At 46.2% G+C, this 25,451-nt stretch overlaps 1 protein-coding gene across 1 annotated transcript in view; it reads right to left on the bottom strand.

Annotated features, from left to right (window-relative positions):
• Window positions 1–13,965: 13,965 nt before the first annotated feature.
• LOC120921656 overlaps window positions 13,966–25,451 on the bottom strand; it is a 60,215-nt gene continuing 48,729 nt past the window's right edge. Inside the window, exon 6 of the mRNA XM_040334170.1 lies at window positions 13,966–14,015. Within this exon, the coding sequence (XP_040190104.1) occupies window positions 13,966–14,015 (50 nt within the window). The remainder of the gene's footprint in view (window positions 14,016–25,451) is intronic.

Raw genomic sequence — 25,451 nt, 5'->3', positions numbered from 1 at the left:
TGAGAATTTAACCCTTTTACGTTATATGAGAGAAACTTGACATCTGTCATATAACTTTTTTTTTTTTTTTAAAGCGTTTGGAATAATTTTTTGTGGAGTCGGTCAGATGGTCCCCCTGCCTCCCCCCACCCCCCGCTCTCCCCATTCCCACCCCCTCCCTCCTCCATCCCATCCCCCCTCCCTCCCTCCTCCCCCCTGGCCTATTCTTGGCCTATGAGCCTTGGAAGGGCAATTCCTCGCCTTCACCCTCAACTCCTCTAATTGTGGTGGTGCTCGGGCACTCCCTTGACTCCCCCCCCTCCTCCTCCCCCCCCCCGGTCCATGATCCCGGAGATCCAGGCAATTCAGAGCCCCACTAATCCACCCAAGCCGATAAGTCGGGGGGTACTAGCTGCATTTTAGAGCAGAAATCATTCAGTTCTTCCGGAAATCTTAGTCGAGCCGTTTTACCTCCCTTAATGCCTATAAGGCATGCCGGGAAGCCCCATTGATACTTTATATTTTGTGCCCGCATCAGCTCTAAGAGTGGTTTCAAATGTCTTCTCCTTGCCAGCGTTTCTTTAGATAGATCGGAGAATATTTGTAAGTCAGTCTCTCTATATCTCAGGGGGGGTTTCCCCCTAAGTCTTCCCCAAATTTCTGCTTTTTCAACAAAATTCTTGAACCGGACAACAACATCTCTTGGCCCGTATCTATCTATCATCTGAGGATTCCCCACTCGATGCACTCTTTCGATTTTAAGGGGCTTTGTTTCTGCTGGTCTCTCAAGTAAGGGGCAAAAAATTGTATTCATGATCTCCATGAGGTCTTCCTCCTTTTCCTCTACTATCGCTCTGACTCTAAGGTTCTGTCGCCTGTTGCGATTCTCCTGGTCCTCTATCCTGTAAGCCGCTACTCTCTGGCTCTCGGTCAGGGCCCTAACCTGCCCTTTCAAGGCGTTTATTTCTTGATCCTGTTCCTCTAATCTCCTTTCTGTCTCTACTACTCTTTCTCTGAGTCCTCCGAGGTCCACTCTCACCTTATTGATCTCTGTCTTTATGACATTTTCCATCCTTAATAGCATAGCGTTCATTTCTGCCTTTGTAGGAGGCTGTGTGTCCTGTAAGTCTGGGGCCAACACTTCCGTGTTATTGTGATCTTGCTCGCTTTCTATTGTAGTTTCACTTTTAGAGCTCTCCGCACTATTCGCTCCCTTTTTTGATTCGTTCTTCTTCTTTTCAGTCTTTTTTGCGAGACCCGGACTTTTAAGGCTCCCCTCTTGGGTCATATATTGCTGTATAGAGCTATTCCCCGAGTTATTCTTAGTGGGTTTTAAGGTGACACCTCTCGTTGACCTATTCATTTTATTGGAGGGTCTAATTCTCTTCCCCAGTTTGAATGAGGATTTTTACAGTCTACTATTGATTTTATTTTATTTTTTTCCTCAGCCTTGCCTTAGCTCCTCTATGTGGGGATAACTATTCCCCTCTTGCTATTCTCTCCTCTCCATTTAAGGGAAAAAATTAGGCGCAAAGGGGGAACAGGCGACAGATAAACAAAGGATATGGCCAGGAGAACCAGAGAGGAAAGAGCATACAGGGGAAGAGTCCCCAGTATAGAGCACAGGGAGAAGGGGGGGCCAGACGGAGAAAAAAGAAGACAAATAAAGGACCCGGAGTGGGGGGACCTCCTCTCCGTCTCCCTATTGAATCCCGTCCACTCCCCGTCCCCAACCCAGCTTAATTGTTACAATGGACAAACCAACTGTTGTTTTATCTTCTTATATCAGGGCTGTCTTCCATATGATTTTAGAATTTGAGCTGCGGTATTTTCTCTGGCTTGTCCTCCTAACCTATAGGGGCCTTTCTTCAGGTTGGATTTCCCAGGCCTCTAGTAAGATTTTATATGTATATCTGTGTTTAGGGTGAAAGTTTTTGCGACTCCTTATCTATTTTAATTGGCTTCACTCGGTTAAACACTGCATATAGTTCTGAATGTTATCTGGCGAGGTGTTGGAATCTTCTATAGGCTCCTGGTGGTTAAGCTCTATTGAGCGTCTCTTGACACGCTATTTCCTTCAACCTATGGTTACATTGCCGGACTAGTTATCCTATGTGTCCGCGTTATTTGATCGATACGGCCCTTTTACATATAGGGGGGGTCCTGCTCCTTCATAAATTGATGTATTATATACAGACTTTTTATACGTATGCAAAAAATAGGACTCAAACCAGTATGACTTCCCTGGTCTGACTACCCCTCAAGTTACTGGCAGCTAGGTATGCTCACCCTACTGCCGAGATACACGAAGGGGGACCAGGAAGGAAAAAAACACCGATAAAGGGGAGAAAAAAAAAAAGAAAAAGAAAAGAAAAGAAACACATATCAGGATCCGCTCCGCATCAAGTAAGATTTCTACCACAAGTCTCTTTCCTAGAATGCAGGCAACTTAAGTCCTTAATCTTTAGAAACACTTGTCAGCTTAGCACTTATTTAAAAAATCGCCCATGAACATTCAACCTCTTGCTTTGGTAATCACAGACGGCAACACCTTGATAATAATGGTAATGGTCCTGCTATCTCAGTGCATCAAGACTATAACTCAGTCCTTATTCCCATATGTACAGCATTGGCTCATTGCACAGAAAGTATAGCACTTATACCATCTAATCCAAATTTTCCCATTTGTCTCCTGGGCTGCGGCACCTGTAGAGAGTCCCAGCGTAAAAACACAATACCGGGGGTATTGGGGGGGGGGGGGGGACCTCGGGGAGGAGGGGGGGGCGCGGGGTGGCACCCGACCCTGCTCGGCTCTACTGAGCGTCTCACCCAACCTCAGGACCTCCTTGACGACCTATTGCTGCCGCTGCCAGTGCTGCTGGGGCTCCGTTTTCCTTCCTGGATCATCCTCTATCGTAGCACCGCTTCCTCCACTCCCCAGCTGCTCCCGGCGTGGTGCTGGCCAATCACGTGGCTTCCTCCAGGTCCCGTGGTATCCCTCTGGGTCCCGTCTGTATAGGGGTTTTTTCGTCGAGCCGTGCAGGGCAGGGGTGAGTCTCCGACTCGGTCGCCGGGGGTGTCAGCCTCTCACACTGGCATCCACCGGTCCGCAGCTGGATCCGTCGGCTCTCCACTCTCCGCTCCCGCTACCGCACGCCATGGAGCACTCCGGCACCTCCCACCTACACGTGCGCGCGCGTCACGTCCTCATCCCCGTGAGCCACACACCTTTCTGCATAGTGTTTCTAACTGTGGGGGAAGAGGAATGACTGGGGGAGGTGACCGATCTGTGTCTCTATGTACAAGAGACACAGATCGGTCTCCTCTCTCCCTGACAGGACGTGGATCTGTGTGTTTACACCCCATCATTACACACAGAGCTCCACGTCCTTGTCTCTGTAACCGCCGATCGCGGGTGCCTGGCGGACATCGCGGCCACCAGGCACGCGCATCGGCATCTCAGTAATGCGGCGGGCGCGTGTGCGCTGCCGGCGGCGCTCCCCCAGTGGCCGGGAGGAGCGGAGGCCATAAAAAGACGGCGACCCAGAGATTTAGAGCCACCCTGCGGCCGTATATAGTCGTACGGCCGTCAGGAAGTGGTTAATAATTCATTATAGATTACAGAGTTGCAGTATTTTCTGTCTTTTTTATCTTTCTGGAATGAGGCTTCAATCTCTTTCCACCCACCTACAGCACATTTACTGCAGGCAGTTGGCAGCTCCAGGCTAAACAACGTACTGGTAAGCACATGTGCACTGGTGCCCCCCTGGGATGTGCAGTCCCGTGTCTGCTGTGTCCGGTGAACACAGAAGATCATGCTGCTCAGTACCCAGGCAGGGAATTGTGTGATCAGTATGACCATCATAGCAATCATGTGTAGCTTACAATTGTGATGCTGTGATTGGCCCACAGCTATCACAAAATACCTGGGTCAATCACAGTACCCTGTACCATGTAATTAGCTGTAGCCAATCACAGCATCACAATAGTAAGCAAGCTGCCATGAATAAAAGCCATTTATGGCAGTTACAACCAGTGCTGTATTATGGCCTAGGCCGACAAGGCCCAGGCCTAGGGCGGCACTTTGCAGGGGGTGGCAAAAAAGCCTGTCCCCCTGTCCTCATCCCATCCTGTCCCCCTGTCCTCATCCCATCCTATCCCTCTGTCCTCATCCCATCCTATCCCTCTGTCCTCATCCCATCCTATCCCTCTGTCCTCATCCCATCCTGTCCCTCTGTCCTCATTCCATCCTATCCCTCTGTCCTCATCCCATCCTGTCCCTCTGTCCTCATCCCATCCTGTCCCCCTGTCCTCATCCCATCCTATCCCCCTGTCCTCATCCCATCCTGTCCCCCTGTCCTCATCCCATCCTATCCCTCTGTCCTCATCCCATCCTGTCCCTCTGTCCTCATTCCATCCTATCCCTCTGTCCTCATCCCATCCTGTCCCTCTGTCCTCATCCCACCCTGTCACTCTGTCCTCATCCCATCCTGTCCCCCTGTCTTCCTCATCCCATCCTGTCCATCTGTCCTCATCCCATCCTGTCCCCCTGTCCTCATTCCATCCTGTCCTCATCCCACCCTGTCCCTCTGTCCTCATCCCACCCTGTCCTCCTGTCCTCATCCCACCTGTCCCCCTGTGCTCATCCCACCCTGTCCCCCTGTCCTCATCCCACCACGTTCCTCTGTCCTCCTCCCATGAAAATGACAGGGCGGGTCTTAAAAAGGAAGGGGCGTAGTCTTGACAGGAAGGGGTGCGTCATATATAAAGTAGGGGGTGTGCGAGTTTCGTCAGGCCTAGGGCAGCACAAAACCTAAATACACCCCTGGTTACAACTACTGCAGTGATCATCGCTGTTATAAGCAATCAAAAAAATCCCCTGATCACCCCCTCAGATTTTTTCTCTTTTTTAACATTTTTTTTTTACTACTTTTTTTTTTACATACTGTCATTAGTAGTTCAGTGTCACCATGAATGAAAAATTAAAAAAAAAAAAAGAAAAGAAAAGAAATGTCTAAGAATTTAATTAAAAAAGTATGTTTTTCTTACATACTGTCACCAGTCAGTATCCTTGATCACCGCCACATTAATTGTATGATGATTCTTTACTGCAACCACACTAAGGTTTGTTTGGTGTTTTGGGTGACTTTGCGGTTTGCGACATCTCGCTCTGCTTCTCGGTTAGACTTGGGGTAGGTACAGCATTTGTTTTAGCATCCAGCTTTTTCACAGTGGTTAAAAACAATCGTGTGCGGGCTCCAGAGCTTTTTTCTCAACGTGAAAAATGGGCATGAAAAACATTCGTGTGCAGGCTTTAACGACGTAAAAAAAAAAGGACTCAGAAGCAAGTAATGAGACGGGAGCGATCGTTCTGGTAAAACTAGCGTTCGTAATGGAGATAGCACATTCATCACGCTGTAACAGACTGAAAAACACGAAGACTGAAAAGCGCGAATCGTCTCTCATCAAACTTTTACTAACACAAAATCAGCAAAAGCAGCCCAAAGGGTGGCGCCGTCTGAATGGAACATTTCCCTTTATAGTGCCGTCGTATGTCGTGTTGTGCGTCACCGCGCTTTACTCCAGCGTTTTTTTTTCACGATCGTGTGTATACAAGCAGGGCCGTCTTATAGCATCATGGGCCCCTGAGCAAAGTAATGCTCTGGGGCCCCTACAATGATGATAGTGCAGGTAAACAGACATCAAGTAGGTAGGAGGCAGACTGCCTCCCCTGTGTATCTATCATTCTCACAGTGCCATCATGGGGCCCCCTCTTTCGGGGAAGTGTGGGCTCAAGGACAAGCTGCTTTGGGGAAAGTGCAGGGGCCCCCCATGCAGCTGGGGCCCCTGGGAAGTGCCCAGGAGTGCCCTCTCATTAAGACAGCCCTGTATACAAGGCAGGCTTAACAAGAATCACGTCAAGAAAAACGTTGTTTTTTCCATGACATTAAAAACGGTCGTGTGTACGCGGCATCATGGTGTCTATTGTTGAATGGTGTCCATAGTCAAATGGTCTATTTAGTTGAATGGGGTCTATTGTTGAATGGTGCACATAGGTTGAAAGTGGGACAAATTTTCTTTTTAGGCACCAATTACATGAGAGTAAGCATAAATTTTATTAGCAATTTCATAAATTTCATTAAAAAGACAGCAAAGAAAAGCAATATAATAAAAACAGTACAACTACAGTAGCAACTAAAAACTCTTCAATGTTGGTCAGAAGATGTCAACACACGCCACATCGCGCATATGGAAGATTGTAGCAATATTAGAGCTGTACATGTTTCGCGGAGAATGCTTATTTTCGGAGCTAGTGTGATCTCTAAAGGAGAAAAAGACCATTATTGAATTTTAATAAAAACAAAAAACAAACAAAAAATATGCCATATACAATATAGTATATCTAAAAATTCAATTACTCAAGATATGCGAGTGAAACCAGGACCACCTAGAACTGGACAAGCACCACATGCAAAGTGCGCAGCAAGCCAGATATGGGGACGTGCCAAGTAGTTCGAGGGTAAAGCTAGAGTAACCCAAAAAAAGGTGCAGGTATTTTACTGGAGGGAAGAACCAACAGGAAATGGGAGGGTATATACTGCACCTAAACTGTGTAAAAAAAGGGGGGGAAAGGATAAACTATGTGGCCCGGATTCAGATACATCGGCACATATTTATGCCGCCGTAGCGTATCCCTTTTACGCTACGCCGACGCAGCGCAGAGAGGCAAGCACTGGATTCACAAAGCACTTGCTCCCACTCGCTCTTAAAGATACGCTGGGTTTCCTCGGCGTAAGCCGGCGTAGGTGGAAGTGGGCGTGAGCCATACTAATCAGGCCTGACCCCATGCAAATGATGGGCCAAGCGTCATAGAAGTACTTAAAACGAACGGCGCATGCGCCGTCCCGTGGACGCATCCCAGTGCGCATGCTCAGAATCACGTCTGAACTACTCCCTAAGATACGAAGGATCACTGCCTACAACGTGAACATAACCTACGCCCAGCCCTATTCACGTACTACGTAAACGACGTAAAATACGACGGCTTGTGTTCCCTGGTCCATACCTTAGCATGAGTTGCGCCTCATATCTGGGGAATAACTTTACGCCGGACGTACGACTTACGCTAACCGCGTATATTATGCGCCGGGCGCAACTACGTTCGTGAATCGGCGTATCTCCCTCATTTGCATATGTGCATAGAAAATCAATGGGAGCGGGAAATGCGCCCAGCGTAAATATGCGCCCACGATATGACGGCGTAGGCAAGTTACGTTGGTTGTAGGAAGCCTATTTTTAGGCGTATCTCAGATTGTGGGCACGGCGCACAGATACAACGGCGCATAGTTACACTTACGCGGCGTATCTCGAGATACGTCGGCGTAAGTGCTTTGTGAATCCGGGCCTGTGTGTATACAGGGCAAGCTAGACCATATCCGTCTGTTTAACATGCAGCAAAGTATACAGGGTAAAGAACATACCTACCGTGTCTAAATACGTCAAATATTTGAGAGCTGGGGATGATTTTTTTTACAATTTTTACAATATGTGGCCAACACCTTCAAAAATGACCTTAGAATGTGCTTAATTGATATCAAGTTGCCATCTAGGAAAATAACATTTTGATTATATAGAGAATAAAACCTAGTGGGTACTGGCAGCTATTTCTATGCATACTCTCACCAAGCAACTGGCCCGGGATGGTGTGAATAGTGGTGTAGGGTAGGCCGCATAACACTTATCTGTAGGAATAATGGCTGAATGTATCAAATTACTTTGTAGACACCACGTTGGGATTTAAAGCACAGCAAACGTCAGAGGAAGGGAGTAAATAGTAAGCCGTCTGTGAAAACAGGAATGTCTCAGATGAGTCAGTCACAACTCCCAGTTCTGTCAAAATGAACGCTAAGTAGGGACAAAAAGGTACATAGCACAGCTAAAGGGAAACATGGATCATCCGGGTAAGGAAATCCATGGATGGAGATGGTGCCATGGCGTGGGGCTAACACACAGTGCCTTAAATGCGCGCCCAGGTGTGTGGCAGGAACTTCCGCATAACCTGACCCGGCCGTGACAGGATGCGCGCGCACAAACACGGAACGTTTCCCAGTGACGACGTCTATGTGAGACGAAACGTGCGTCGGGAGGATAGACGTGCTGACGTCATCGCAAGTGGACGGGCGCTCGTATGCCGGCCGGCTGTTTTTACACAAACGCCCGTGTTATTACGCATTCTTTTACCTACAGATTAAGTGCATCCAGTGTCCAGCAACTGTCTGAGCTGGAGGAGTGTGATTGATATTTGCAGTTTGCTCATATAGGCTGTCTGCCAGCTTGTTTCTGGTAAGCACAAAATTCTCACGGTGGTGGATCACGAGTGCTTTGTGGTGAATTGTATGTATTGTCATTAAGCAAGTTAACAAAATGGTCCAATGCTGGTTGTGCACTGGTCCAGATGATAAAAATATTGTTGATATATCTTAGCCACACCAACGCATGGTTGGTGTGGCTAGCCAGAGTCTCATTGGAAAAAATATCCCGCTCCCACCCCCCCAGGTACAGATTGGCATAGGCCAGTGCACAACAAGTGATCATGGCCACGCTCTGTACCTGGAGGTAGTGGGATCCGTTAAAAGTAAACCAGGTGTGTGTTAAAATAAAAAAAATGACAGCCTCAAAAGGAATTCACAGAAAGGCCAGTGATGGTGATCCTGTTCTTTGAGGAATGTACGTACCATCCCGATGCCCTGCTTGTGAGGGATGCTAGAGTAGAGGGCCTCCATATCCAATGTCACGAGCAGGGCATCGGGAGGGACCCTTCAATTTGTTTGAGGAGATCCTGAGTATCTTTAACAAAAGATGGTAAGCGTGTGACATGAGGGGTTAGGAAGAAGTCGATAAATCTACTAGCATTCTCGGTGAGTGACCCTATACCGGACACTATGGGTCTGCCCGGGGAAACATGTGCATCCTTGTGAGCCTTTGGTAATAAAAAAAAAAACGTGGGCGTGTGTGGAAATTTGGTATTGAGGTATGCATATGTCTCCTGATCGATGGTGCCTGTAAAAAAGGCATCAACTATCAGGGATTTGTATTCATTAGTAAACCGAGTAGTGGAAATGGTTGCAATCCTACGATACCCAGAATGGTTTGTAAAAATGTCCATGCACATTTAGTCAAAGTGTTTATATACAGGTAGTTGAATGGTGCCCATAGTCAAATGGTGTCCATTTTACTGGGCTGAGGGTCACACCATTTGGACTGGCCTCAGGGTCAAATCTTGAATGGTGTCTATAGTCAAATGATGTCTGTAACTGGAGGGCCTGTGGAATCCAGAAGCTCTTAGAAAGCATGAGCCAGAAAATAATGGACATTCAGAATATATCTTGGACTACCTGAGATGGGACTGTTTTGTGGTTATTGTCCACAATGTATTCCAGGATATCTGTGGAGAACTGGTTGCTGTTTGTTGATTCTGAACTCAACAGGTTAATTGAAAGAGTGACTCATTCATAATGTGGGGACACACACTGTTAGGTGTTAATGTCATCAACTCTAGCCCACCTGTCTGTCTGTTGTGATGTAAATGAATCTAGGATGGCTTCTGAGGATCTTTCATTGTGGCTTGCGCTAATTGACCCTGTATTGTGTGAAGGTCTATTGATGATAATGTGTGTATTGTAAGTTAACAGACAGCATAAAGGTCAGGTGTATGAGTCATCAGCTATATTTAATTAGCTCATGTAAATTAGGTCAAGAGCCGGAGTCAGGATGTCTGTTAAAAGATGTATTGAGGAGGATGTGTATTGGGGCTCATTAGGTTAACATTGTGTGATGTTGTGGGTGGAATTGGGTCATTGTTCATTTGATTACTGCAGTATCCTAAAGTGTATATAAGAGCTGTATTTCTCAATAAAGGGTCTGTTCCTGTTGAACCTCAAACAGAGCTGTGTGTCTCGTTATTAGGGTTCGTTTGCATGACTGTGGAGTGTCGGTAGCTGCCTTGTGTTCGGGAATGGAATATCCTAAACGGCTTTAACCCCTGTCCCATTTGGGGTGCCGTTACAATGTCCATTTTTAGATCCCGCTGTTTAGCGTCTTCTTCCCTTTTGGCCTTAGAATTAAAAAAAAAAGAGAGAAGGGGAAGTGTAGGGTCTAAGATCAGCAGGACATGAAAAAAAACATTCAGATTCACGTCCTCTCCCTGTCCCAGATTGGGAGAACTGCTGTAGTAAGATATCATCCACACAGGGAGTACAATGTTTTTTTATGTGCCAGACAACTCCTAGACATGCATTGCAGGGAGGAGCAGTAAAGGGCAGCCAATGCAATGTGGATTCCTGTGCCAGATTTGTTCAGCTCCTGGTAATCAATGATTTAGTAAATAAATCAAAGTCCATCCTGTAAACCCTGAGTTGCCTATTCTATATCAGAGGTAGGGGCGTAGCTACAGGGGTCGCAAAGGTCGCAATTGTGAGGCCCCCCTGTACAGCTGAATAGGAGGGGTGGCATAAAATGGTAGAAAAATTGAAAAAAAAAAAACTACTGACTAACTACCAATTATAATGCCATTTTCACCTTCTTTCGAGTTCTTTGCATGCTGCTTCATGTTTTTTTTTTATTCATGTTGACGGACAGAAAAGCAGCTCTGAGGAATATTGTTACTTGGCAAACCATCCATTTAGTTGATGTTCCCCGTAATCTCAAGCCATCTCAGTACATTGAGCGTGATGTCCATCATTGTCAACAACTAGGAATGAGCCGATGTTGGAGTCGAACGCAAGTTCGACTCCAATATCGGGTGTTCGGTGAATAGCGAACAATTTGAGGTGTTTGCGGCAAATTCGAAAGCCGCGGAACACCCTTTAAAAGTCTATGGGAGAAATCAAAAGTGCTAATTTTAAAGGCTAATATGGATGGTATTGTCATAAAAAGTGTTTGGGGACCCGGGTCCTGCCCCATGTATCAATGCAAAAAAAAGTACCAGCTATAAAGCTTGAACAGTGGTGTTTGGTTGAAGATTTAATACTTTGTTGTAGGGATGAGCCGAACACCCCCCTGGTTTGGTTTGCAGCAGAACTTGCAAACAGACAAAAAATTTGTTCAAACACTGTTAAAGTCTATGGGACACGAACGTGAAAAATCAAAAGTGCTAATTTTAAAGGTTAAGATGCAAGTTATTGTCATAAAAAGTGTAGGGGACATGTATCAATGCAAAAAAGTTTTAAAAACGGCAGTTTTTTGGGGAGCAGTGATTTTAATAATGCTTAAAGTGAAACAATAAAAGTGAAATATTCCTTTAAATTTTGTTCGGGGGAGGGGATGTCTATAGTATGCCTGTAAATCAGCGCATGTTTCCCGTGTTTAGAAGAGTCCCTGCAGCAAAATGACATTTCTAAAGAAAAAAAGTAATTTAAAACTACTTGTGGCTATAATGAATTGTCGGGTCCCGGAAATACAGATAAAAGTCATTGAAAAAAACGGCATGGGTTCCCCCCCAGTCCATTACCAGGCCATTTGGGTCTGGTATGAATATTAAGGGGAACCCCGAACCAAAATGAAAACAAATAATTGGGTGGGGTCCACTCAAATTCCATATCGGGCCCTTCAGGTCAGGTATGAATTTTAAGGGGATCCCCGCACCAAAATAAAAAAAATGGCCTAGGGGTTCCCCCAAAAGACCATACCAGACCCTCCGAGCACGCAACCTGACAGGCCGCAGGGAAAGAGGGGGGATGAGAGAGCACCCACCCTCCTTCTATTTGGAAAAAATAAAACGCTGCCACGATCCACCTCCATGGGAGGTTCCCGTCGAATGACGCTACACCCGCCGTTACAGCTCTTAAATAGCTGAGGACAGAGCCACCCATGACGTCCACGGTTGACCCCGCCCCCCTCTGACACCACAGGGGTTTCCTGTTGCATCAGAGGGGGCAGGTTCACCCGTGACACCACAGGGAAACTGCAAGAAACCCATGTGGCATCAGAGGGGGAGGGGTTCCCCTTAATATCCATACCAGACCTGAAGGGCCTGGTATGGAATTTGGGGGGACCTCCATGCATTTTTATTTTGGTTGGGTGTTCCCCTTAACCACTTGAGACCCGCGCTGTAGACGAAAGACGTCCACAGCGCGGCTCTCAACTGCCGGGTGGACGTCCTTTTATTTGCATTCCCCGCGCACGCCGCTGGGGGTGCGCAGCGGGGAAAAACTGTGCCCGGCGCATCGCTGAGATGCCGATGGGTGTGCCTGGCGGCCGCGATGTCCGCCAGGTGCCCACGATCGGCAGTGACAGCAGGGACGTGGAGCTCTGTGTGTAAACACAGAGCTCCACGTCCTGTCAGGGAGAGAGGAGACAGATGGTGTGTCCCTTGTACATAGGGACACAGCATCGGTCACCTCCCCCAGTCAGTCCCCTCCACACACAGTAAGAATCACACCCAGGGAATACATTTAACCCCTTCCTCGCCCCCTAGTGTTAACCCCTTCCCTGCCAGTCACATTTATACAGTAATCAGTTAATTTTTATAGCACTGATCGCTGTATAAATGTAAATGGTCCAAAAATAGTGTCAAAGTGTCTGATATGCCCGCCAAAAAATCACAGATCGCCACCATTACTAGTAAAAAAAATTAAAAAATCATAAATCTATCCCCTATTTTATAGGCGCTATAACTTTTGCGAAAACCAATCAATATACGCTTATTGTGATTTTTTTTTTTTTAACAAAAAAATGTAAAATAATACGTATCGGCCTAAACTGAGGAAATTCTTTTTTACTTTTTAAATTGGGATATTATTATAACAAAAAGTAAAAAATATTGTGTTTTTTTTTTTTCATTTTTTTTTGTAGAAAAAGAAAGCTCTATTTGTGGGGAAAAAATGATAAAAATATAATTTGGGTACAGTGTTATATGACCGCGCAATTGCCATTCAAAATGCGTCAGCGCTGAAAGCTGAAAATTGGTCTGGGCAGGAAGGGGGTTTAAGTGCCCAGTAATGAATTGGTTAATATTCATACCAGACCCAAAGGGCCTGGTAATGGACTGGGGGGGGTTCCCAATGGCGTTTTTTTCAATGACTTTTATCTGTATTGCTGGGACCCGACAATTCATTATAGCCGCGAGTAGTTTTAAATGACTTTTTTCTTTCGAAATTTCATTTTGCTGCAGGGACAGTTCTAAACACAGGAAAAATGCGCCACTTTACAGGCATACTACAGACACCCCCCCCCCCCGGTACAAAATGTAAAGGAATATTTCACTTTTATTGTTTCACTTTTAGCATTATTAAAATCACTGCTCCCGAAAAAAACTTCAGTTTTTTAAACTTTTTTTTGCATTGATACATGTCCCCTGGGGCAGGACCCGGGTCCCTAAACACTTTTTATGACAATAACTTGCATATTAGCCTTTAAAATCATCACTTTTGATTTTTCACGTTCGTGTCCCATAGACTTTAACGGTGTTTGAACACATTTTTTGCCCGTTCGCAGGTTCTGCTGCAAACCGAACCGGGGGGGGGGGGGGGTGTTCGGCTCATCCCTACAACAAAGTATTGAATCTTCAACCAAACACCACTGTTCAAGCTTTATAGCTGGTACTTTTTTTTGCATTGATACATGTCCCCTGGGGCAGGACCCGGGTCCCCAAACACGTTTTATGACAATGCCATCCATATTAGCCTTGAAAATGAGCACTTTTGATTTCCCCCATAGACTTTTAAAGGGTGTTCCGCGGCTTTCGAATTTGCCACAAACACCCCAAATTGTTCGCTATTCGCCGAACACCCGATGTTCGAGCTTTATAGATTGTATTTCTTACATTTGCCAAACCATGCTCCACCGCAAAATATTATTGAAATTCCATCCAATGACATAAAAAAAATTGTTGAAAATCCATCTTGCAGCACAAGACAAGAAATACCTATTATTCTGCCATGGCACCTTGAATGCGGCTGGTTTTTGGAACATACTTAGATTCCGGCGTTATGGTACGTCAGAGTTTGGATCCTGAATTTTAACAGAAGCTTTTCCATCTGTAACACGAGATGAAATCATACAAGAATTATTATAAAACCTCTACAGAACACAAATCAGACAGAGCTATGTGTGAAGAAAGTAATGGGAAAGCTGTAAAGAACGATGATCCACAGTGACCGTTCTTTCCAATAGTCACATTACTATGGAATACATTGCAAAACATCAATCATGATTCCTTTACTGCCCATCTCTTTTATTCTCCGTTATACTGCAGTAGATTCAACCTCACATTATTATTGGACAGTTTCTGACCACCACTGGCTGTATTGTATTCAATCCCTTTAAGACCAGGCAGTGGCGTCTCCAGCTTTCTTATTTAGGGGGGGCACATGGGGGGAAAGGGAAAAAAGTAGGGGGGCCAACTATAAAATGCAATTATATATATATATATATATATATATATATATATATATATATATATATATATATATATATATATATATACATATAAAATCTCCTGGGGCCCTTTACTACGATCCCACAACGGGACCTTTTACATGTTCTGTCGTGAGCTCCCTTCCTACTATACTGGGGCCCCTCAGGGTGGCAGAAAACAAGAGATATATGTCACCAGCACACCAAGAAAATATAAGGGTCCAAAGCAGTGGGAGAACTTTCAGGGTTGCAAAGGTTGTCTTGCCACCGGGGCCTGGTGTTCTGCCACAGTGGGGATCCCCAGCTGTCATGTCCCTGCTATTGACAGCGCTGGTCTGGCGTTTGTCTCCTTGGCAGGGGCGGCAGTCTATTAGGACCTAGTGCTGGTGACATTATGGGTGCATGCAGGGGAAGGCTGGCACTATTGGTTATAGAGAGCTGAGCCCCCAGCTGGTCACCTAGCAGCAGTAATGCTGTATAACCTTCTCTGTTGACATGCTGATCCAGGTGATGCTCCCAGTCAGATCTAATAAACACAATATTTATTAGCATCAAGAGTACAACCACATATATATATATATATATAATCAAACGTATGTTCCGCAGCCATGTGGGCTCTATGCCTGTAAAGTATGGGCTTTGATCAATAAAATCTCTGATATTTAACACTAGGATTTGACCAAGAGCATCACCTGGATTGCATCACAATCAGCATGTCAGAGAAGCTCCACTGCTGCTAAGCAATGTGCAGGGAGCTCAACTGTCTACAACCAATAGAGATGGGCTCAGGTGTGTTTGAAATCCCACATGCCCGATCCCGCCAGGAAGCCAACACTCCACAGTGCTAATCACAGGCAGTGAGACATTTCCTGATCTGTGCAGCTGCGGACCGGGAAATGTCTCACTGCCTGTGATTAGCGCTGTGCAGTGTGGGCTTCCTGGCAGGCTCTGGCATGTGGAATTTTGAACATGCCCAGCCCATCTCTAACAACAAATAGTGCTGGCCCTCCTGTACATCAGCCCCATAAAGTAACCAGCTCTGGGTTCCAATGTCCTGCCACCGCTGCCATGGAGACAGAAACCAGCGCTGTGAATAGCCGGGACAGGACAGTAACTCTGGTTGTTCCAGCACTGGTCCACACTGGGACGATTCCCCCATCCACCTATAATGTGTAGATGGGGAAATTGGATCATTTCTTTTTTTTTTTTATTCAACCTAATAGTTGAATGAAAAAAAGTGATCAATGTATGGGCTGCCTAAGAGCTAAGACCAGCCATAGACAGTTTAAATCTCAGCTGGTTCAGCAGGAACTGGCTGAGATTTGAACCATTAATGAGCAGATTCTCTTATGATTATCACCAGTGGTTGCTGTATAGAATACAATTGCTGGGCAGGAGGGATATTCCCATCAGCACTGTTTGTGTTGATGGGGGAATCATGCAAGTTTCTTTCCTGCAATCTGTGGATGTAGGAAAAAAATTTGCATTGTATATTACCTGCCTAACTAAAAGTGAAAGTGTAACAGAATGGCCCGTGACACCCAGAGACTTTTGAAGGATGGGGTTTACTCCTGTGCCAGCGTCACTATGCCCTTTTGGGCATAGGGTGACTGAGAAATGATAATTATAAATTACATGAGATGGGACATTACTGATAATTCATGTATTGCAGGATATCTTGAAATATTACAAGTTGTTAAAGTCTGACTCCGACAGGTCAATAGAGTGTTTTCATTCAATGTAGAGACACATGCTTTTGAGGTGTTAATTGAGTCTGCTCCTAGACATTCCTTTGTGTGATGCTAATACTGTTTTGTGTCCATTGTGCTAATTAGGTCTGCTCCTAAGACCTGTTCATTGTGTATGCTAATGACACTGATAAGATGTGGAATGTGACTTGTCAAGCTGTAGTAATTAACCCCTCTAAATGCGGAGCCAGACCGTCTGGGTAATAAGTAGTAATTAACTCATCGGAATGTTATTATCTAAAAGAATGTGTATGAAGCCCCCCCTTGTGTGATGTGTGGGTGGAGTGTGTCTTTGTCCCTGTGATTAATTGTAACATGCTTGTACTGTATATAACAAAGCTAAGTTACCATTAATGGATTCATTCATTCATTTTGGAGCCAGTACCAGAGCTTGTTTTGTCTCGTTTATTCTGGGAAATGAAATGGGTAGTGTCTGATGTCTGTCGGACTGTCGGATAACCTGTCGTGGGGCTATGGATTGGAATATCGTAAACGGTGGTGACCGTTACAGAAAGTAAATTGTGAATGTCTTGAAAGAACAGGAGAGGGGAGGGAGACAGATGGGGGAGAGAAGGGATAGAGATAATGCAGTTCAGTGATTACAGTGTACTGCAGTCTGCAGTGCACACACATACCCACGGTCCAGGCTAGAATCTCAGGCATCATTCACACACATGCTGCTGATTTTCATATTTCCTGAACACACATCCCCTCTCTTCAGATACAGCACACCGAGATAGTGTGGGCGGGACTGAAAGGAGAAGGAGGAGGAGCTTTATTCCTCCTTGCTCGTATGTGAGGAGAGTGGGGGGGGGGAGGTGGCTAGACTCGCTGGGCTGTAAAATAGTGTCATAGACTGACACTTGGCTCAGCTTGCAGTCACCACTCTCGGAATTTACAGGCTGGTTCTCCTGTCCTAAGGACGGGAGAAATCAGTCTGTTTTTTCAGTAACTGAGATGAAGGCTTGGGCCCCCCTCCCAACAGTGCTCATGGAGTCCTTTCTGCAACTCACTCTTCTCCGTGCCAATGAGGATGCAGGGGAAGGAGCAGATCGGGCGGCTGTGGTTGTGTGAACGCTCGCATTATGCAGTGTCAGCGAGCAGAGGGAGGGGGGAGGAATGCCCCGCAGAGCTGACAGGGGACGCTCTCCCTCTCAGGAGAGACTGTTACTCCAGCGGCGGCCCGAAAAAAAAAAAAAAAAAAAGCAAAAAAAAAAAATTTTTTTTTTTTTTTTTGGGGGGGCACATGGTGGGGCACAGCATAATGTTGGGGGGGTCAGGGCCCCCTCTGGCCCCCCCCTAGAGACGCCTCTGAGACCAGGCCCATGTTTCAAACTTGTTGTTTACAAGTTTAAAAAATAGGTTAAATAACCAAGTTAAAATAATTAAAAAAAAACTGCTAGAACATGACTTAGAACCCCCAAACACACACACACATATATATATATATATATATATATATATATATATATATATATATATATATATATATATATATATATATATATACAGTGAGGAAAATAAGTATTTGAACACCCTGCTTTTTTGCAAGTTCTCCCACTTGGAAATCATGGAGGGGTCTGAAATTGTCATCGTAGGTGCATGTCCACTGTGAGAGACATAATCAAAAAAAAAAATTCCAGAAATCACAATTTATGATTTTTTAACTATTTATTTGTATGATACAGCTGCAAATAAGTATTTGAACACCTGTCTATCAGCTAGAATTCTGACCCTCAAAGACCTGTTAGTCTGCCTTTAAAATGTCCACCTCCACTCCATTTATTATCCTAAATTAGATGCACCTGTTTGAGGTCATTAGCTGCATAAAGACATCTGTCCACCCCATACAATCAGTAAGAATCGAACTACTAACATGGCCAAGACCAAAGAGCTGTCCAAAGACACTAGAGACAAAATTGTACACCTCCACAAGGCTGGAAAGGGCTACGGGGAAATTGCCAAGCAGCTTGGTGAAAAAAGGTCCACTGTTGGAGCAATCATTAGAAAATGGAAGAAGCTAAACATGACTGTCAATCTCCCTCGGACTGGGGCTCCATGCAAAATCTCACTTCGTGGGGTCTCAATGATCCTAAGAAAGGTGAGAAATCAGCCCAGGACTACACGGGAGGAGCTGGTCAATGACCTGAAAAGAGCTGGGACCACCGTTTCCAAGGTTACTGTTGGTAATACACTAAGACGTCATGGTTTGAAATCATGCATGGCACGGAAGGTTCCCCTGCTTAAACCAGCACATGTCAAGGCCCGTCTTAAGTTTGCCAATGACCATTTGGATGATCCAGAGGAGTCATGGGAGAAAGTCATGTGGTCAGATGAGACCAAAATAGAACTTTTTGGTCATAATTCCACTAACCGTGTTTGGAGGAAGAAGAATGATGAGTACCATCCCAAGAACACCATCCCTACTGTGAAGCATGGGGGTGGTGGAAACATGCTTTGGGGTGTTTTTCTGCACATGGGACAGGGCGACTGCACTGTATTAAGGAGAGGATGACCGGGGCCATGTATTGAGAGATTTTGGGCAACAACCTCCTTCCCTCAGTTAGAGCTTTGAAGATGGGTCGAGGCTGGGTCTTCCAACATGACAATGACCCGAAGCACACAGCCAGGATAACCAAGGAGTGGCTCTGTAAGAAGCATATCAAGGTCTCCAGACCTAAACCCAATAGAGAATCTTTGGAGGGAGCTCAAACTCCGTGTTTCTCAGCGACAGCCCAGAAACCTGACTGATCTAGAGAAGATCTGTGTGGAGGAGTGGGCCAAAATCCCTCCTCCAGTGTGTGCAAACCTGGTGAAAAACTACAAGAAACGTTTGACCTCTGTAATTGCAAACAAAGGCTAATGTACCAAATATTAACATTGTTTTTCTCAGGTGTTCAAATACTTATTTGCAGCTGTATCATACAAATAAATAGTTAAAAAAAAACATACATTGTGATTTCTGGATTTTTTTTTTGATTATGTCTCTCACAGTGGACATGCACCTACGATGACAATTTCAGACCCCTCCATGATTTCCAAGTGGGAGAACTTGCAAAATAGCAGGGTGTTCAAATACTTATTTTCATCACTGTATATATATATATATATAGGTCATTCTCAAAAAATTAGCATATTGTGATAAAGTTCATTATTTTCTGTAATGTAACTGATAAACATTAGACTTTCATATATTTTTGATTCATTACACACACCTGAAGTAGTTCAAGCCTTTTTATTGTTTTAATATTGATGATTTTGGCACAGAGCTCATGAAAACCCAAAATTCCTATCTCAAAAAATTAGCATGTCATGAAAAGGTTCTCTAAACGAGCTCTTAACCTAATCATCTGAATCAACTTATTAACTCTAAACACCTGCAAAAGATTCCTGAGGCTTTTAAAAACTCCCAGCCTGGTTCATTACTCCAAACCGCAATCATGGGTAAGACTGCCGACCTGACTGCTGTCCAGAAGGCCATCATTGACACCCTCAAGCAAGAGGGTAAGACACAGAAAGACATTTCTGAACGAATAGGCTGTTCCCAGAGTGCTGTATCAAGGCACCTCAGTGGGAAGTCTGTGGGAAGGAAAAAGTGTGGCAGAAAATGCTGCACAACGAGAAGAGGTGACCGGACCCTGAGGAAGATTGTGGAGAAGGACCGATTCCAGACCTTGGGGGACCTGCGGAAGCAGTGGACTGAGTCTGGAGTAGAAACATCCAGAGCCACCGTGTACAGGCGTGTGCAGGAAATGGGCTACAGGTGCCGCATTCCCCAGGTCAAGCCACTTTTGAACCAGAAACAGCGGCAGAAGCGCCTGACCTGGGCTACAGAGAAGCAACACTGGACTGTTGCTCAGTGGTCCAAAGTACAAAATGCCTGAAGTCCAGTGTCAAGTACCCACAGTCAGTGATGGTCTGGGGTGCCATGTCAGCTGCTGGTGTTGGTCCACTGTGTTTTATCAAGGGCAGGGTGAATGCAGCTAGCTATCAGGAGATTTTGGAGCACTTCATGCTTCCATCTGCTGAAAAGCTTTATGGAGATGAAGATTTCATTTTTCAGCACGACCTGGCACCTGCTCACAGTGCCAAAACCACTGGTAAATGGTTTACTGACCATGGTATTACTGTGCTCAATTGGCCTGCCAACTCTCCTGACCTGAACCCCATAGAGAATATGTGGGATATTGGGAAGAGAAAGTTGAGAGACGCAAGACCCAACACTCTGGATGAGCTTAAGGCCGCTACCGAAGCATCCTGGGCCTCCATAACACCTCAGCAGTGCCACAGGCTGATTGCCTCCATGCCACGCCGCATTGAAGCAGTCATTTCTGCAAAAGGATTCCCGACCAAGTATTGAGTGCATAACTCAACATAATTATTTGAAGGTTGACTTTTTTTTATTAAAAACACTGGGCCAAATTCTCAAAAGAGATACGCAGACTTAACTGCTGTTCAGCCTGCGTATCCCTGTGCCTAACTTTGGAAACGATTCTCAAAAGGCTTTTTCCAAAGTTAGGCAGAAAATCTGACATGTGTAAGACACTTACACGGTCAGATTTTAGGATGCAGTACCGCATCCGCCACTGGGGGCATTTCTCATTGAAATCCAGCTTTGCGTATGCAAATGAGGACTTAAGCAGATTTTCAAAGCATTTCAGCACTTTGATTTCTGCCTAAGTTCCGAATTTGCCGGCGCAAAACTAGGGCTGGTTTTATAATGTGGAAAGTTAGCCAAACCTTGTAAAGGCCCATTCCAGCGACGGCATTTGGTATGCATTCCTGAGGGAGAACTCCACGGCAATTTTTAAATTCAAAACCGGCATGGGTTCCCCCCCAGGAGCATACCAGGCCCTTAGGTCTGGTATGGGTTGTAAGGAGACCCCCCTCCGCCGAAAATTCGACGTAGGGGGTCCCCCTACAATCCATACCAGACCCGTATCCAAAGCACGCTACCCGGCCGGCCAGGAATGGGAGTGGGGACGAGCGAGCGTCCCCCCCCCCTCCTGAGCCGTGCCAGGCCGCATGCCCTCAACATGGGGGGGTTGGGTGCTCTGGGGCAGGGGGGCGCACTGCGGGCCCCCCCACCCCAGAGCACCCTGTCCCCATGTTGATGAGGACAGGACCTCTTCCCGACAACCCTTGCCATTGGTTGTCGGGGTATGCGGGCGGGGGCTTATCGGAATCTGGGAGTCCCCTTTAATAAGGGGGCCCCCAGATACCGGCCCCCCACCCTAAGTGAATGGATATGGGGTACATCGTACCCCTATCCATTCACCTGGAGGCAAAAAGTAAAATGTAGTAAACACACAACACAAGGCTTTTTAAAATAATTTATTATTCTGCTCCGGATGCCCCCCCTGTCTTCGTTATTAGCTCAATTACCAGGGGGGGCTTCTTCTTCCACTCTCCGGGGGTCTTCTCCGCTCTCCGGGGGTCTTCTCCGCTCTCCGGGGGGGGGGTTTCTTCTTCCGCTCTCCGGGGGGGGCTTCTCCGGACTCCGGGGGGCTTCTTCCATCTTCTCCCCTCTTCCGCTGTTGACTCGGCGAACCCCGGTTCTTCTGCAGCTCTCCGGTGCCTTCTTCTTCAGCGCTGGCTGCCTGCTATCTTTGTGTGTTAGCTCAATTTCTAACAGGCAGCCAGCGCGGTCTTCTGTGGCGTCAGGGTCTTCTGTTCTTCTCCCCTTCCGATGTTGCCTCGTCGCCTGTTGTCGCTGTAATGATGGAAGCGCGCCTTGCATCCCATTTATATAGGCATCACCGTCCCATCATGCTCCGGCAGGTACCCACGTGGTGGGTGCACGTGGGTAGGCACCCACCACGTGGGTACCTACCGGAGCATGATGGGACGGTGATGCCTATATAAATGTGATGCAAGGCGCGCTTCCATCATTACAGCGACAACAGGCGACGAGGCAACATCGGAAGGGGAGAAGACCAGAAGACCCTGACGTCACAGAAGACCGCGCCGGCTGCCTGTTAGAAATTGAGCTAACACACAAACATAGCAGGCAGCCAGCGCTGAAGAAGAAGGCACCGGAGAGCTGCAGAAGAACCGGGGTTCGCCGAGTCAAGAGCGGAAGAGGGGAGAAGATGGAAGAAGCCCCCCGGAGTCCGGAGAAGACCCCCGGAGAGCGGAAGAAGAAACCCCCCCCCCGGAGAGCGGAGAAGACCCCCGGAGAGCGGAAGAAGCCCCCCCTGGTAATTGAGCTAATAACGAAGACAGGGGGGGCATCCGGAGCAGAATAATAAATTATTTTAAAAAGCCTTGTGTTGTGTGTTTACTACATTTTACTTTTTGCCTCCAGGTGAATGGATAGGGGTACGATGTACCCCATATCCATTCACTTAGGGTGGGGGGCCGGTATCTGGGGGCCCCCTTATTAAAGGGGACTCCCAGATTCCGATAAGCCCCCGCCCGCATACCACGACAACCAATGGCAAGGGTTGTCGGGAAGAGGTCCTGTCCTCATCAACATGGGGACAGGGTGCTCTGGGGTGGGGGGGCCCGCAGTGCGCCCCCCTGCCCCAGAGCACCCAACCCCCCCATGTTGAGGGCATGCGGCCTGGCACGGCTCAGGAGGGGGGGGGATGCTCGCTCGTCCCCACTCCCATTCCTGACCGGCCGGGTAGCGTGCTTTGGATACGGGTCTGGTATGGATTGTAGGGGGACCCCCTACGTCGAATTTTCGGCGGAGGGGGGTCTCCTTACAACCCATAACAGACCTAAGGGCCTGGTATGCTCATGGGGGGGGAACCCATGCCGTTTTTTTCTTTGAAAATTGGCATGGAGTTCTCCCTCTCAGGAATGCATGCTGAGCGACGCTGACATTTTTTTTTAGAATTATTTGTTTTCCCGGCGCGTCTTTTTTTTTTACCCGTCGCAACTTTAGTGTCCCGTCGAAATTCTCAAAGCCGCCCGGCGTTAATTACGTTCGCGCGCTGCACGTCGGGAAAATGACGTCACACGCATGCGCAGTACGGCCGGCGCGGGAGCGCGCCTCATTTAAATTTTAAACGCCCCCAGGAGAGGAGGACCGCCTTACGACGGCGGCACTTAAGTTACACAGCGTGTAATTTCTACCTAAGTGCTTTGACGATCAGGCACTTAGGTAGAAATTTTAAGTCAGTGTAACTTAACTGCTGAAATTTAAGTTACGCAGAGTTTTTGAGAATTTGGCCCACTTTTCTTTTATTGGTCCGATGAAATATGCTAATTTTTTGAGATAGGAATTTTGGGTTTTCATGAGCTGTATGCCAAAATCATCAATATAAAAACAATAAAAGGCTTGAACTACTTCAGTTGTGTGTAATGAATCTAAAATATATGAAAGTCTATGTTTATTAGTACATTACAGAAAATAATGAACTTTATCACAATATGCTAATTTTTTGAGAATGACCTGTATATATATATATATTATAACACCCTAGAGAATAAATGGACAGTTGTTGCAATACTTTCTGTCACTGTATTTGCGCAGCAGTCTTGAAGCGGTCACATTTCAAAGTTGCGCCCGCTCGTGGAATGGCAACAAACTTTTACCCTTAAAAATCTCTATAGACGAAGTTTAAAAAGTTTTACAGGTTGCATGTTTGGAGTTACAGAGGAGGTCTAGGGCTAGAATTATTGCTCTAGCTCTAACGATCGCAGTGATACCTCATATGTGTTATTTTTGAACACGTTTTCATATGCGGACGCTACTCACGCATGCGTTCGATTCTGCACGCCAGCTCGGCTAGATTGGGCGTGTTTAATTTTTTTTTTTCCTATTTATTTTACCTTTTATTTTTTACACTGTTCTTTTAAAAAAAAAATTGTGTCACTTTTATTCCTATTACAAGGAATGTAAACATCCATTGTAATAGAAAAAAGCATGACAGGTCCTCTTAAATATGAGATCTGGGGTCAAAAAGACCTCAGATCTCATATTTACACTAAAATGCCCTGCGATGGTATGGAGACGGGTGGGGACCATCCTCCCCCCACTCAGCTCCATAACCAACACGGATAAGGACACGATCGTCTCCGCCGCTGCCGCCAGGAGGGGGGGCCTCTCCCGCCGCCGGTAGATGTGATCTCATGGCGAATCCGCCGCAGAGACTATTTTTATCCGAAAGTGGACTGCCCGCTGAAGAGGATACCGGGGTTATAGTATCTAGCTGCTGCCATAACAAATGATATTCCTCTTCAAAGTACCACCGTATAATGAAGGCGGGCAGTCCGTAAGTGGTTAATGGTGACCTCCGGCCTTCCCTCCAGTCGCCCCCCTAGTTCGGCTCGTCTGATAGTCTTCTAGTGTTCCGCCTATCACACGAGCCAAACTAGGGGGGGCGGGACCTTGCACACAGACCCAGCTCCGTGACATACGATACGAGCGCCAGAGGACAGAGGGAGGGGAGCAGGGTTCAAGTCCTGCGGGAACGCGTGGGAACGGAGTTCCTGCACTTTTTTCACAGCAGGAACGCAGTTCCCTTTGCAGGACTAGAGCAGCCGAGAGCAGCCGAGCCGCCCGAGCCAATCCTTCACTAAGCGGCGATGCCCAGCTCGAGTCACTGTCAGGGGCAGGCGAACCTTAGTAATCCTTTAGGTTACAGGCTGCTTCCTGTATATGGATTCTTCGGGTAGTGTGCGGGTATTCCGTCACTTCCTCGATGCCGCAATGTCTCCTGGGAGCTTTTATCATTGTTCCCAGGAGACATTGCGGAGGTCTGCCGCGAGTTATCGTGGGATTTAGAAAGAACTTGCTTAAAAAAACATGCAGTTTAGTAATTATGCATATGAGCGTACCTTTTTTTTTTTTGATGGGGGAGTGGATCTTGGGTGGGAGTTCCCACACTTTTTTCCCCAGGACTTGACCCCTGGAGGGGAGCGCCGCTTTATATAGTTTACCAGGCCTGTGCTTTGTTTGTTCCAACATCTGTTGCCACAGGCAGGGCCGGACTTACCATTGGCCTTGACTGGGCTCAAGCCCAGGGGCCCCACCCATAAGGGGGGCCCCCTTTAAAAAAAAAATATTTTTTTTTTTTTTTTTTTTTTTTTTTTTTTTTTTTGGGGTCCGGAGGTCCCCAGGGGCCCGGAGGCCCCCAGGGCCCCGGACGGCAACCCCCCTTTTTTTTATTTATTTTTTATTTTTATATATATAAAAAAATATATATATATATATATATATATATATATATATATATATATATATATATATATATTTTATTATTAAAGGGCCCAGGGGTCTCCAGGGCCCCGGATGGCAACCCACCTTTTTTATTTTTTTATAAAAAAAAATTACATTTTATATATATATATATATAT

The sequence above is a fragment of the Rana temporaria genome (genome assembly GCF_905171775.1).
Source record: "Rana temporaria chromosome 2 unlocalized genomic scaffold, aRanTem1.1 chr2l, whole genome shotgun sequence".
Classification (NCBI taxonomy): domain Eukaryota; kingdom Metazoa; phylum Chordata; class Amphibia; order Anura; family Ranidae; genus Rana; species Rana temporaria.
Note: the sequence above shows the minus strand (reverse complement) of the source record. Positions and strands in the feature narration are given on the sequence as shown.